Genomic DNA, 13,905 nt, shown 5'->3' on the forward strand with positions numbered 1-13,905 from the left:
AATAAAGCCCTTATATTAATTGTAAACGTACGTAAGTGAATAGGTGTGCAGGTATTAGACAGACTATAAATACTTGTATTGCCTACATGCATAGTCAGTTGGAAATATATACAGAAGTAAGAAAAAGAGCTGAAGCTCTTCGCATCTTGTAGCCTGAGATTCTGATTAAGAAAAAGCGGTAGCTTTATCTACCAAGAAAAAGTGTGTTGAGTTTATTTTATTATTAAATTATTAGTATACTATTTTATATATTAGTGTGTGAAGCTTATCACTTTTCCAACAAGTGGCATCAGAGCTAAGTTCCGTTCGTGAAAAATGACGATGATGGTGCAACCAAATATTCCAAAATTGACCAGTACAAACTACGAGAACTGGAGTATTCAAATGAAGGTATTACTCGTTTCCTACGAGAATTGGGATATTGTCGAAAGTGGGTATGACGAGCCCACAGATGCAGCCGCTGAAGCAGCCCTGTCAAATGCTGAGAAGATGATTTTGAAAGAGACCCGGAAAAAAGATAAAAAGGCGTTATATACAATTATTCAAGGAGTTGATGAATCAACCATTGAAAAAATTTCAAATGCAAAAATGGCAAAAGACGCGTGGGAGATTCTGCAGATATCATTTCAGGGTGTCGAGAAAGTCAAAAAGGTGCGGCTCCAGGTGCTATGCGGGGAGTTCAAAAATTTGAAGATGAAGAATTCAGAAAATATTGGTGAATTGGTTACGCGTTTGAAAACGGTAACAAACGAGATGAAAAGAAACGGTGAAAGTCTCGATGATGTTCGGGTCATGGAAAAATTACTTCGTTCGTTGACAAGAAAATTTGATTATGTTGTTACTTCTATCGAGGAGTCAAAAGACTTGTCCACCATTTCTATTGATGAGCTCGTAGGTTTTCTTCAAGCCCACGAGCAGCGAATGAACTAGTATGATGATGTAAGCCATTTGGAAAAGGCGTTGCAAAGTAAGGTATCCGTTGGTGACAGTTCTGGCAGTAGCAGTTCTTCACGTGGCAGATGTGGCTTTAGAGATGGCTACCGTGGTGAACGAGGACGAGGAAGGCAGACCTTCAATAGAGGCCAAAATTCTGAAGTTTTTCAACCATCTGGTCGTAGTCAAAATTTTAGAGGCCGAGGAAGAGGTGGATTTCAACGAGGTGACAAATCTCAATTTCAATGTTATAATTGTAATAAATTTGGTTACTTTAGTTATGAGTGTAGAGCATCAAAAATGGAAGAAATGAGTCACTTTACTGCAGCAAAAGAAGATAAGGACGTTGGCACTGCTATGTTCCTCACTTATAAAGGAGATGAGGAAAACAAGAAGAATGTTTGGTATCTTAACTCAGGGGCCAGTAATCACATGACTGGTCACAAGGAATTATTCATGGAGATAGACGACACCATCAGCGGAGAGGTTACTTTTGGTGACTCGTCAAAGATTCCGGTGAAAGGAAAAGGTACCGTCACGATCATGTCAAATAAAGGTGAAAAGAAATATATAAATGATGTTTATTATATTCCTGCATTGAAAAATAATATTATCAGTCTTGGCCAAATTGTGAAGAAAAGATATAATATACAGATGCAGGACAATTCCGTCATTTTCAGAAATCAAGCTTGGGAATTGATTGCAAATGTGGAGATGTCAAAGAATCATTTGTTTACGCTTGATATGCAGAAGAATGTGCAGAAGTGCTTAAAGTCGGTCATTAAAAATGACTCGTGGTTGTGGCATTTGAGATATGGTCATCTTGGATTTTCTGGCCTGAAATTATTGTCAAAGACAAAGTTGGTGGACGGCTTTCCAGAAATCAATGAACCAGAAAATATGTGTGAAACGTGTGTCAAGGGAAAGCAACACAGACAAAGCTTTCCCGTTGGAAAATTATGGAGAGCCAGGAGGCCATTGGAGATTGTTCACACATATATTGCTGGTCCATTTGATATCTCACCACTTGGAGGTAATAGATATTACCTAACATTTATCGATGATTTTAGTAGGAAAAGTTGGGTGTATATATCATTAAAGAAAAGTTGGAGGCTCTTGATAAATTCAAGGAGTTCAAAGTAGTGGCAGAAAAGCAAAGTGGTCATTATTTGAAGGTACTCAGATCAGACGGAGGAGGCGAGTATACTTCTAATCTATTTAGAAGCTTTTGTAGAGCACATGGAATCAGTCATCAGTTGACAACGTCCTATACTCCTCAACAAAATGGCGTTGCTGAAAGAAAGAATCGCACTATTCTTGACATGGCAAGGAGCATGGTGAAAGAAAAGCACTTGCCGAGAACCTTTTGGGCCGAAGCCGTTTTATGTGCAGTTTATTTGTTGAATCGCTGTCCAACAAAAAGTGTCAGAAACAAAACTCCAAATGAAGCATGGAGTGGTAGCAAACCATCAATGGGACATCTCAAAATTTTTGGGTGTATTGCATATACCCATGTTCCTGATCAGAAAAGAAAGAAGTTGGATGATAAAGGCGAGAAGTGCATATTTACCGGATATGACAAAAGGAGCAAGGCGTACATGCTCCATGCTTCATCATTTCTCGAGATGTTGAGTTTGATGAATCATACTACTGGAAATGGAGCGAGGAAGAAAGAAAAGTTGTTGGTTTACTTTTCAACAATGATGATGATGATGACGGTGATGACTCCAACATTGAATATGACAGAGATGATGATCAAACTCCTCCACCAAGTCCAAATCAACAAACTCCTGGATCGACGTCATCCACGGGAGGAAGCAATAGTTCAGGGGGAGCAGCATGAAAGATGCGGAGTTTGGATAATATCTATGAAGCAACAGGTCCGGTACAAACAACCTTTGATTATTCTCTATTTTGTTTAATGGCTGAATGTGATCCAGTTACATTTGAAGAGGCTTCTGAAGAAAGAAAATAGAATAAAGCCATGGATGAGGAAATTGGTGCAATAAAGAAAAATGATACTTGGAAGCTCACAGATCTTCCAGAAGGACATAAAGCAATTGGTGTCAAGTGGGTCTATAAAACCAAGACGAATCAAGATGGAGAAGTGGAGAAATACAAGGCGAGGTTGGTGGCTAAAGGATACAAGCAGAGATACGGCATTGACTATGACGAGGTATTCGCTCCAGTTGCACGAGTTGACACCATCAGACTTCTTACAGCCATTGCCGCTCAAAATTAATGGAAGATTTTTTAGATGGACGTGAAGTCAGCATTCCTAAACGGTTATCATGAAGAAGAAGTCTATATTGAGCAGCCTTCCGGATATGTTCAGAAAGGTCGGGAAAACAAAGTCTACAGAATGAAGAAAGCCTTATATAGTTTGAAATAAGCTCCGCGAGCATGGAATACAAGGGTTGATGAATATTTTCAGAGAAATGGTTTCGTGAAGAGTCCATATGAGCATGCCCTCTACACGAAAACAAATTCAGGGGGAGATATTATGATCGTTTACTTATACGTGGACGACATGATCTTTACTGGAAAGAATCCTGGTATGTTTGATGATTTTAAGAAAGTTATGACTAATGAATTTGAGATGACAGATATTGGTCAAATGTCATACTTTCTTGGAGTCGAGGTGAAGCAAAGCAAAGATGGGATTTTTATGTCTCAGAAAAAATATGCGGAGAAAATTTTAAAGAAGTTCAGAATGGAGGAATGCAAGCCAGTGAGCACGCCAGCAGAAGCAAGCGGAAAGCTCAGTATTGATTCAACGAGGGAGTCGGTAAATATGACATTGTTCAAAAGTTTGGTTGGAAGTCCGAGGTACCTAACTTTCACTCGTCCAAATATTATGTATGCCGTTGGACTGGTTAGCAGGTACATGGAAAAGCCGAAGCAAGATAACTTCATGGCCGCTAAAAGGATTTTGAGGTACATAAAAGGTACACTTGATCATGGTCTGTTTTACACGCATTCTCAAGATTCAAAATTAGTTGGTTATTCAGACAGTGATTATGGTGGAGATTTGGATGACAGGAAAAGCACTTCAAGATATGCTTTTCATATCGGTTCAACAATATTATCGTGGTCATCAAAGAAGCAGTCAACGGTTGCTCTTTCAACATGTGAGGCAGAATATATCGCAGCAGCAGCGTTCGCATGTCAGGCTATGTGGTTAGGCTACATAATAGGCGAGTTAAATCTCGTAGAGGAAGGTCCGGTTGAAATTTATGTGGATAATAAATCCGCTATTTCTCTCACAAAAAATCTAGTGTCACAGAGTCGCAGCAAGCACATCAATATTAAATATCATTTTCATCGTGAACTAGTGAATGATAAAATCGTGGAGTTAGTGCACTGCAGCACAGAAGAAAATTTAGCGGATATATTTACAAAGCCATTGAAGCCGGATGTGTTTTACAAAATGAAAAACAAGCTCAGAGTGCAGAGTCGAGTTTGAGGGGGAATGTTAGAAGTCAAACTCTCTGGAAGATAACATAATATGAGCAAGTCTTGAAAACAGATGTAGTAGTATGAAAGGCAAAAAAATAAAAGAGGCAGTAGTGAAGTCAAAGACGGTGGATAACTCTGAACGACTTTTATTTAGCCCTGATCATTAACTATAAAAGCTTGTTTTGTGTAAACTCAAAAGTCAAGACTATACATGCATGAACCAGCTTGAATTCCATAAAACAAGGTAGGCTACACACGGCTTGAATAAATGGAAGGTAGAAAAATAAAGATAAGGAGAGCAGCTGGATAAACATGTATCAAGATATATCCTTAAATTAAGGTGGGCTGTAGAAAAATAAAGTAGCTATATTAATTATAAACATACGTAAGTGAATAGGTGTGCAGGTATTAGACAGACTATAAATACTTGTATTGCCTACATGCATAGTGAGATAGAAATATATACAGAAGTAAGAAAAAGAGCTGAATCTCTTCGCATGTTGTAGCCTGAGATTCTGATTAAGAAAAAGCAGTAGCTTTATCTACCAAGAAAAAGTGTGTTGAGTTTATTTTATTATTAAATTATTAGTATACTATTTTATATATTAGTGTGTGAAGTTTATCACGTTTCCAACAGATTCTGAGAGCAATACGTATACTTAATTCTTCTTATCCCCATGGTGAAATGTCTAGATCAACCTAAGAGCACTAGATAACCAAAATTACCACAGCTGCATTACACTAAAGCCCCTCCCTTCAAGATTTTGTAAGATTCAAAAAGGGTAATCTGCCGCTTTTCTAAGCAACTTCTTCAGCGAATGCAGAATCAGTACTAGCATTTTTATAATTCACAACCGTAAAAGTTGAAAGGGCATCAACAATCCTTTCTTGCACATCCTCTTGTGAGCTTTATGTAGAACTAAGCAACAATACAACACCTTGGATGCACCAACAATTTTTCAAATATGTCGAATCCCTTACGGCAAACCGCGGAATAGAATATGGGAGGATCCATTTTAACCAAATCATAATCTCATTTAGGCCCTGCTCTTTAAATTTTGAATTCCACCGGCTGGTGAAAACGTTCATCTCTTCCATTGTTGTTTCAGCTAAAAGAAAATATAACCCTTTAAATATTTTGGTGGAAAGAGTAATTAGCACTTTATCTTTAAAATTCTTGAGGACTACAAAACTTGGATCATTATCAATAACTGGGAAATTCAATGTGCATAAAATCAATAAGTTCTTCGGGGTTGAAAGCATTCTAGACATATCATAAGGGATCATATCAATTTATGAAACTTATAGTAATTGAGTATGTTGTCACATTGGAAATGTTTAGATGTTTCATAAACTGATATCATCCTGATGCTTTCAACCTCGGAGAACTTATTGATCTTATGCACATTAAATGGCCCAACTATTGACAATGATCCAATTTTTTTTGACCTCGAGAACATTATAGGTAAACGGTTACTTACTCTTTCCACCAATATACTTAAAAGGGTATGTTCTGTTTTTGCTGAAACAACAATGGAAGATTGGAATGTTTTCACAAATGGGAGGAATTCAGATATTAAAGAGCAGGCCCAAATGAGATTATAATTTGGTTGGAATGGAGCCCCACATATTCTCTTTTGCGGTGTGCTGTAAGGATCCTACAGGGTTTAATAATTATTGGTTCATCCAAGGTGTGACATTGTTTCTTAGTTTTACATGAAGCTCAAGGGAGGATGTGCAAGAAAGGGCTCTTGATGCCCTTTCAACTTTTGCTGTTGTGAATTATGAAAATGCTAGAATTAATTTTGCACTTTCTGAAGCAACAGTGGAAAATTAGCTATTTTGATTCTTCATATCCCCGTGCAGGGAGGACTCGACAAAAAGGAGCAAGCTATAAAGCTGTAAAAATTGTGATTGAGATCATAATTCGAAATTTACTGTATGCTTTTGTTAAAGACTCCCATATACACCTCTACCTATACTAATTTCAAACCTTGCATCTAATGCAATTGGATGCTGAAAGTCCTATCATCATTAACAAGACTACATCTAACTTAATACGATTCCGTTAAACAATAAATCCTTTCAAGAAATTAACAATAAATACTAGTAGTTTCCACACTGTATGCCAGCTTCACCAACAAAAAAACCATAATCTGGAAGAGATATACCCATTAAAAATAGAGGATACCAGAGGCTATGTTGCATTGAGTTATGGAGAAGCATAAGAGAATACTAGAGGCTATGTTGTGACAATGGTGGTTATAGGAGAGGCTATGTTGTGACAATGGTGGTTCTAGGTGAGCCACCAAATCAGTCAAGTTCTAGTAGTTGACTTTAACTGGAATACTAAAGCTAAACAACAAAAGTGAAAACTGCAAGTGATGCTTAAAAATGCAAGAGGCATATTAACAGAAATAGTAACTTTAAAGACTTTATTTTTGAAGATTAAAAAAGGCTTCTGTATATCAATTTGAAGGAATAGCGAACTATAACAGATCAGATTAAATGTGCATTGAAAGGTCTGATCCTTATCATATATGAATAACTAGTTTTACCTAAAGATTTAAAACCCTTGCTTAGTAACTAAATTTACCAAGTCCACAAGTTCCACAATCAAGTGTCAATACTATCATCAGTCATACAAGCAAACCAAAGGAACTGAAACTATTATCAAATTTTAATTAGATAGAAATTTTAGCTGAATGCTCTCCGAGTCAAACGTATGAACCTTGGACAAGAAATGATATCACCAACCGAGGACAAGAAATGATATGATCTTAAAAACTCTAATGTGAGATTTTGTAGATTGAGAAGTGTGGGGTCATGTCACTCATATTATTGAGAAGTATTACGTCACAGAGCTGGGAAATCCCAATTTATTTTGGGCAGTTTACAGTCATATAAATGAAGAGTTGTTAAATTTGAAAAACTAAAAGAAAATGGAGAGATTAATAAATCGCAACCATAAATACTCTGAGTTTACAATTCAGGTACGCATTCTAAACAGAAGGCAGATAACTTCTGGGCATTAAAAACCGTAGGACTTTCAGTGGAGAGTTTTTAAGGTAGGTAAAACCCAAATATCTGATTCCGATGCACATACTTCAAGTTGTACTGCTAATACTAATTTCTTGAACGATTTAGAGCTGAAGGTGGTTAACTTATAAGGATTATGACCACATAAGAGATATAAATGTAAGTATTGAATATTCTGCGAGATAGCATACTTAAGAAACTTTTCAACTAAACGCATATGAGGTTTATTTCTCAATATATATAACTTCAACTTCTAAATATGGGGTTGATGGTTTCGGTTAGACAAAAAATGGTGAACAAAATTACGATTATTGTCATTGCCAAACCAATTAAAACTGAGAAAAGGGAGTGATCTATATACCTCCATCGTTGCGAGAGAATGCTGGTTTGAACTGCTTCTTTCGAAAAGTGACATGATTTCGTGAATTAGTTCATCTGGTAACCTGCTGATTTTGTCTTGTTCGCCTCCAAGAATCCTTACTTTTTTCATCGTCGGGAACCCACTTAAGTAATCAAATCCACTTTCCCCTAACCCTAATTATTGCTCACTCAAGTTTCCCCTATTTTGAAGGCCCAAGTACTTTCTGACTATGTCCCAACTCGTAACCTTTATATATTAGCCCTATTTTATAATAATCTTACCAAATTGCATATTTTAATTGAGGCAAAAAATGACCGGTTAAACAAAATATGCATTTAGCAAATAAGTATCACATAAAAAAAGTTGTATGATACACAGCTTAATTATCCGTGTCATGTCAATTCGCATTTCCAAGTGCTCACCTAATCTTTGTTTCTACTTAAGTATGAGATGGAATGCTACATTTCTTACTACATCCAATTTTTTCACAATTCTTATCATATCAAGTTTGCACCAACTCATTTTTTTCTAAATCTTCCCTTCAATTGCTGTTAATTTCCTCTAATTTCACTCATTCCATTCCATTTACATCTACCAAACAGAAAATAATTTTTGAAAAGAATAATGTACTCGAAAAATTACGTGGGAAGATTTCTTAACAATCGTGGCTTCTCATATTCCTTTTTTTATATGAATATAAAATATTTTGTGTATACATAATTTAGGGCCCAAAAATTGATTTTTTGAAAGGCCCAAAAAATTTCAGGGCCGCCCCTGCCCCTGTGTGCCTCTCGGAGAGTGTTCAAGTAAGTAGTTCCAAAGGCACTACATTTACTTCATTCTTCGCATCCCTAATTCAGCTTCACACTAAATAAATTGAGAAGCAACACCAATAAGAACTGATATTGCATAAAGTACCTTGGCATTAAAAAGTCCTAAAAGCATACTTGTAAACTGCGGATCACTTTTTTTCCTATATTTATACAAGGTTTCAAAATAATGACGTAACTTTATACATATATTCTTCTATCACGAACTCCAAACGTAATGGAAAAGATACCAATATAACTGAAATTATAAAGCTTCGGTCCCAAAACGACAACACTACGGGGAATATAATAGTAGGTTGAACTTTTCAAGTTCACCAACCAAGGACAAGAAATGATATGATCTTAAAAACTCTAATGTGAGATTTTGTAGATTGAGAAGTGTGGGGTAATGTCACTCATATTATCGAGAAGTATTACATCACGAAGATATAGACCTAATAGAGCTGGAAAATCCCAATTTATTTTGGGCAAAACAGTCAGATAAATGAAGAGTTGTTAAATTTGAAAAACTAAAAGAGAATGGAGAGATTAATAAATCCCAATCATAAATACTCTGAGTTTACAAGACAGGTAAGCATGCTAAACATAAATCAGATAACTTCTGGGAATTAAAACCGTAGGACTTTCAGTGGAGAGTTGTTAAGGAAGGTAAAACCCAAATATCTGATTCCGGTGCATATACTTCAAGTTGTACAACGATTTAGCGCTTAAGGTGGTTAACTTATAAGGTTTATGATCATATAAGAGATATAAATGTAAGCATTAAATATTCTGCCAGATTGCAAACTTAAGAAACTTTTGAACTAAACGCAGCGGAGATTTATTTATCAATATATATAACTTCATTTTCAAGATATGGGATTTATGGTTTCGGTTAGACAAAACATGGAGACCGAACTTATGATTATTTTCGTTGCCAAACCAATTAAAACTGAGAAAATGGAGTGACCTCTATACCTCCATCGTTGTGAGAGAATGCCGGTTTAAACTGCTTCTTTCGCATCAACAAATGACATGATTTTGTGAATTAATTTATCTGGTAACCTGCTAATTCTGTCTTGCTCGCATCCAAGAATCCCAACTTTTTTCATAGTCGGGAACCCCATTAAGTAATCAAATCTGCATCTCTTTCCAATTTTCCCTAACCTTAATAAGCGATCACTCAAGTTTGCAGTTACTAACTATGTCCCAACTCCCAACCTTTATATATTATCCCTATTTCATAATAATCTCACAAAATTGCATATTTTTAATTGAGGCAAAAAATCACCGTATAGACAAAATACGCATTTAGCAAATAAGTATCGCATCAAAAAGTTGTATGATACACATCTTAATTATCTCGTCAACTCGCATTTCCAAGTTCTCCCCTGATCTTTGTTTCTATTCAAGTGTGATACATTCCTTACTACATCCAGTTTTTTAGAATTCTTATCATGTCAATTTTGCACTACCTCATTTTTTCTAAATCTTCCCTTCAATTCCAGTTAATTTTGAATCTTACCATTCACATCTACCAAACGGAAAATAATTTTTGAAAAGAATAATGGACTCAAAAAATTACTTGACATGATTTATGGACAATCATGGCTCTGAGGGTAATCCTGAGTATGACGAACAAGACTTGCACCTCGGTCCCCAACACTTAAGGTCCTAGATTCTCATAGTCCTTTTTTATATGAATATAAAATATTCCGTGTATGTATAATTTAGGCCCCAAAAATGATTTTTCCAAAGGCCCAATTAACTTCAAGGCCGCCCCTACCCTGGGTGGCCCTCGGAGAGTGTTCAAGTAAGTAGTTCCAAAGGGCACTAGATTTACTTGATTCTTCGCATCCCTAAGTAAGCTTCACACTATTCAATTTAGTAATCGATAAGCAAACCAATTAAGAAAGTTTGATATTGCAGAAAGTGCCTACACAATAAACATGCAAGAATCAGAAACACACCAGACATCAGTCCGCCATATGAAATTTAATTTAGATGTGCATTTCATAATGCAAAAAATAAATAAATTAGTAGCATGCCTATTTCTCCAATATTAATATATGAAGTATCTGATTTTGTGGGGGTAGCAAGATCACTTCATATACACATAATGAAAAATCTACCTTCCGAAAAATATTGCCCTGCAATGTTCTTATGTTCCCATGAATAGAGAGAGGCTGGTTCGGATATTTAAGTGCATTACTTATGGATACGATATTAAAATGATCGACCTTGTTAAATAAATTGAAAGATAATTTAAATTTACAAGTGCGGAGAATAAACCACTCATATACTCCGAAGACTTGCATTATACAAATGTTAAATTTTTTAAGTCGGGAAGTTACATGCTTTATTGAGCCATCTATACTTGTACCGATGAGGGGGGCTTGTTCTACCGGAGAATTGAAAGAGAAAGATGATCTTGATAGACCCCAATAATAAGTGCAAAGATTTCTCAAGGCAGGGAAGCATGTTAGTAAATTAGAATTCATATCATATAGGTACCTAAATGGAAAGTTGTCTAAGCAGGTAAATTCTGACAATCAGACTTACCTTATTTCGATGCACATTCATCAAATTTCAGTCGCAAAATGAGTTGTCTAAGCACGTAAATTCTGACAATCAGACTTACCTTATTTCGATGCACATTCATCAAATAAGGTGGATAACTTATTTAATTTAATATTTTTTAGATTAAGTGTTGGAACTCTTCACAAAACTATTTTTCTGAAAATACTCATTAACCCTTGTGTTCCATGCTCGCAGAGCTTGCTTCACCCCGTATAGTGCTTTCTTCAGCCGGTAGACTTTGTTTTTTCGGCCTTTCTGAACATATCCAGGAGGTTGCTCAATAGAGACTTCTTCTTCAAGATAAATATTCTTGACATCCATCTGAAATATCTTCCACTAATTCTGAGCTGCTATTGCTGTTAGAAGTCATATGATATCAACTCTTGCAACTGGAGCGAATATCCGGTCATAGTCAATGCCATATCTCTACTTGTAGCCTTTGGCTACCAACCTCGCCTTGTATTTCTCCACTTTTCCATCTTGATTCGTCTTAGTTTTATAGACCCACTTGACACCAATTGCTTTGTGTCCTTCTGCAAGATCTTTGAGCTCCTATGTATCATTCTTCATGATTGCGTCAATTTCTTCATCCATGGCTTTGTTCGATTTGCTTTCTTCAGAAGCTTCTTCAAATTTAACTGGATCATATTCATCAATTAAACAAAATAGAGAATAATCAAAGGATGTTTGCACCAGACTTGTTGCTTCATATATATTATCTGAACTCCGCATCTTTCTTGGTGCTCCCCCTGAACTGTGGCTTTCTCCCGTCTATGGTATCGACGCAGGAGTTTGTTGAGTCAGACTTTGTGGAGGAGTTAGATCATCATCTCCGTCATCTTCAATGTTGGAGTCATCACCATCGTTATCATCTTCGTTAAAGAATAAACCGACAACTTTTCTTTCTTCCTCGCTCCATCTCCAGTAATCTGATTCATCGAACTCAACATCTCGAGAAATGATTAAATTTTTCGTTAGGGGATTATGGAGACTGTATGTCTTGCTCCTTTTGTCATATTCGGTAAAGATGCATTTCTCGCCTTTATCATCCAGCTTCTTCCTTTTCTGATCGGGAACGTGGAAAATTCCGAAATGTCCAACTGATGGTTTGCTTCCACTCCATGCTTCATTTGGAGTTTTATTTCTGACGTTTTTTGTTGGATATTGATTCAGCAAATAAACAGCACACAAAAACGGCTTCGGCCCAAAAATTCTTGGCAAGTGCTTTGCTTTCACCATGCTTCTTGCCATGTCAAGAATTGTGCGGTTCTTCCTTTCTGCAACACAATTTTATTGAGGAGTATATGATGTTGTCAACTGTTGAATTATTCCATGTGCCCTACAGAAGTTTCTAAACAAGTATGAAGTATACTCTCCTCCTCTGTCTGATCTTAGTATCTTCAAATGCAGGCCACTTTGTTTTTCTGCTTGTGCTTTGAACTCCTTGAATTTATCAAGAGCCTACGATTTTTCTTTGATGATATACACCCAACTTTTCCTGCTAAAATCATCAATAAATGTTAGGTAATACCTATTACCTCCAAGTGATGGGATATCAAATGGACCAACTATATCTGTGTGAATAATCTCCAACGGCCTCCTAGCTCTCCATAATTTTCCAACAAGAAAACTTTGTTTATGTTGTTTCCCCTTGATACATGCTTCAAATAAATTTTCTAGTTCATTGATTTCTGGAAAGCCGTCCACCATCTTTGTCTTTGATAATAATTTCAAGCCAGAAAATCCAAGATGACCAATCTTAAATGTCATAACCAGGAGTCATTTTTAATGACTTATTTCAAGCACTTCTACACTTTCGTCTATATATCAAGTGTGAAAAGGCGATTCTTTGACATATACACATCTGGCATTAATTCTCGAACCTAATTTTTGATTATGAGAGAATTATCCTCTATATGAATATTATACCCTTTCTCCACAAGTTGTCAAAACTGATGATATTATTTTTCAAAGCAGATATATAATAAACATCATTTATATACTTTTTCTCATCATTCTTTGACACAATCGTAATTGTACATTTTCTTTTGACTGGAATTTTTAATGAGTCACCAAAATTAAGTTCTCCGTTGATGGTCTCATCTACCTATGTAAATAAATCTTTATGGCCAGTCATATGACTGATGGCTCTTAAGTGAGGAACATAGCAGTGCCAACATCTTTATCTTCTTTTGTTGATGTAAAATAACTTATTTCTTCCACTTTTGTTGTTCTACCCTCATAACTGAAGTGACCAAATGTATTACAATTATAACATTCAAATTGAGATTTGTCACCTCGTTAAAATCCGCCTCTTCCTCGGCCTCTAAAATTCTGACCACGGCCAAATGGTTAATAACCTTCAGAATTCCGGTCTCTATTGAAAAATTGCCTTCCACATCCTCGTCCACCTCGGTAGCCACCTCTGAAGCCACCTCTTCCATGAATAGAACTAATACTACCAGAATTATCGCCAATAGATACTTTTACTTTGCAACGTCTTCTCTAGATGGCTTGCATCATCATACTGGTTCATTCGCTGCTCGTGAGCTTGAAGTGAACCTACGAGCTCATCAATGGAAATTGTGGACAAGTCCTTTGACTCTTCGATAGAAGAAACAACATAATAAAATTTTCTAGTCAGTGAACGGAGTAGGTTTTCCATGACCCGAACATCGTCGAGACTTTCACCATTTCTTTTCATCTCATTTATCACGGCTTTCA

At 36.3% G+C, this 13,905-nt stretch overlaps 1 protein-coding gene across 1 annotated transcript; it reads left to right on the top strand.

The window, feature by feature from the left end:
• Positions 1-315: 315 nt before the first annotated feature.
• LOC141710363 (uncharacterized) lies at positions 316-2,855 on the top strand. The gene is made up of 5 exons (XM_074513047.1): positions 316-895; positions 990-1,095; positions 1,212-1,449; positions 1,588-1,966; positions 2,035-2,855. Exons 1-5 carry the CDS (start codon positions 316-318, stop codon positions 2,853-2,855), a joined length of 2,124 nt encoding a protein of 707 aa, XP_074369148.1.
• Positions 2,856-13,905: the final 11,050 nt, after the last annotated feature.

This window comes from Apium graveolens, chromosome 1 (genome assembly GCF_009905375.1).
Source record: "Apium graveolens cultivar Ventura chromosome 1, ASM990537v1, whole genome shotgun sequence".
NCBI classification, from domain to species: domain Eukaryota; kingdom Viridiplantae; phylum Streptophyta; class Magnoliopsida; order Apiales; family Apiaceae; genus Apium; species Apium graveolens.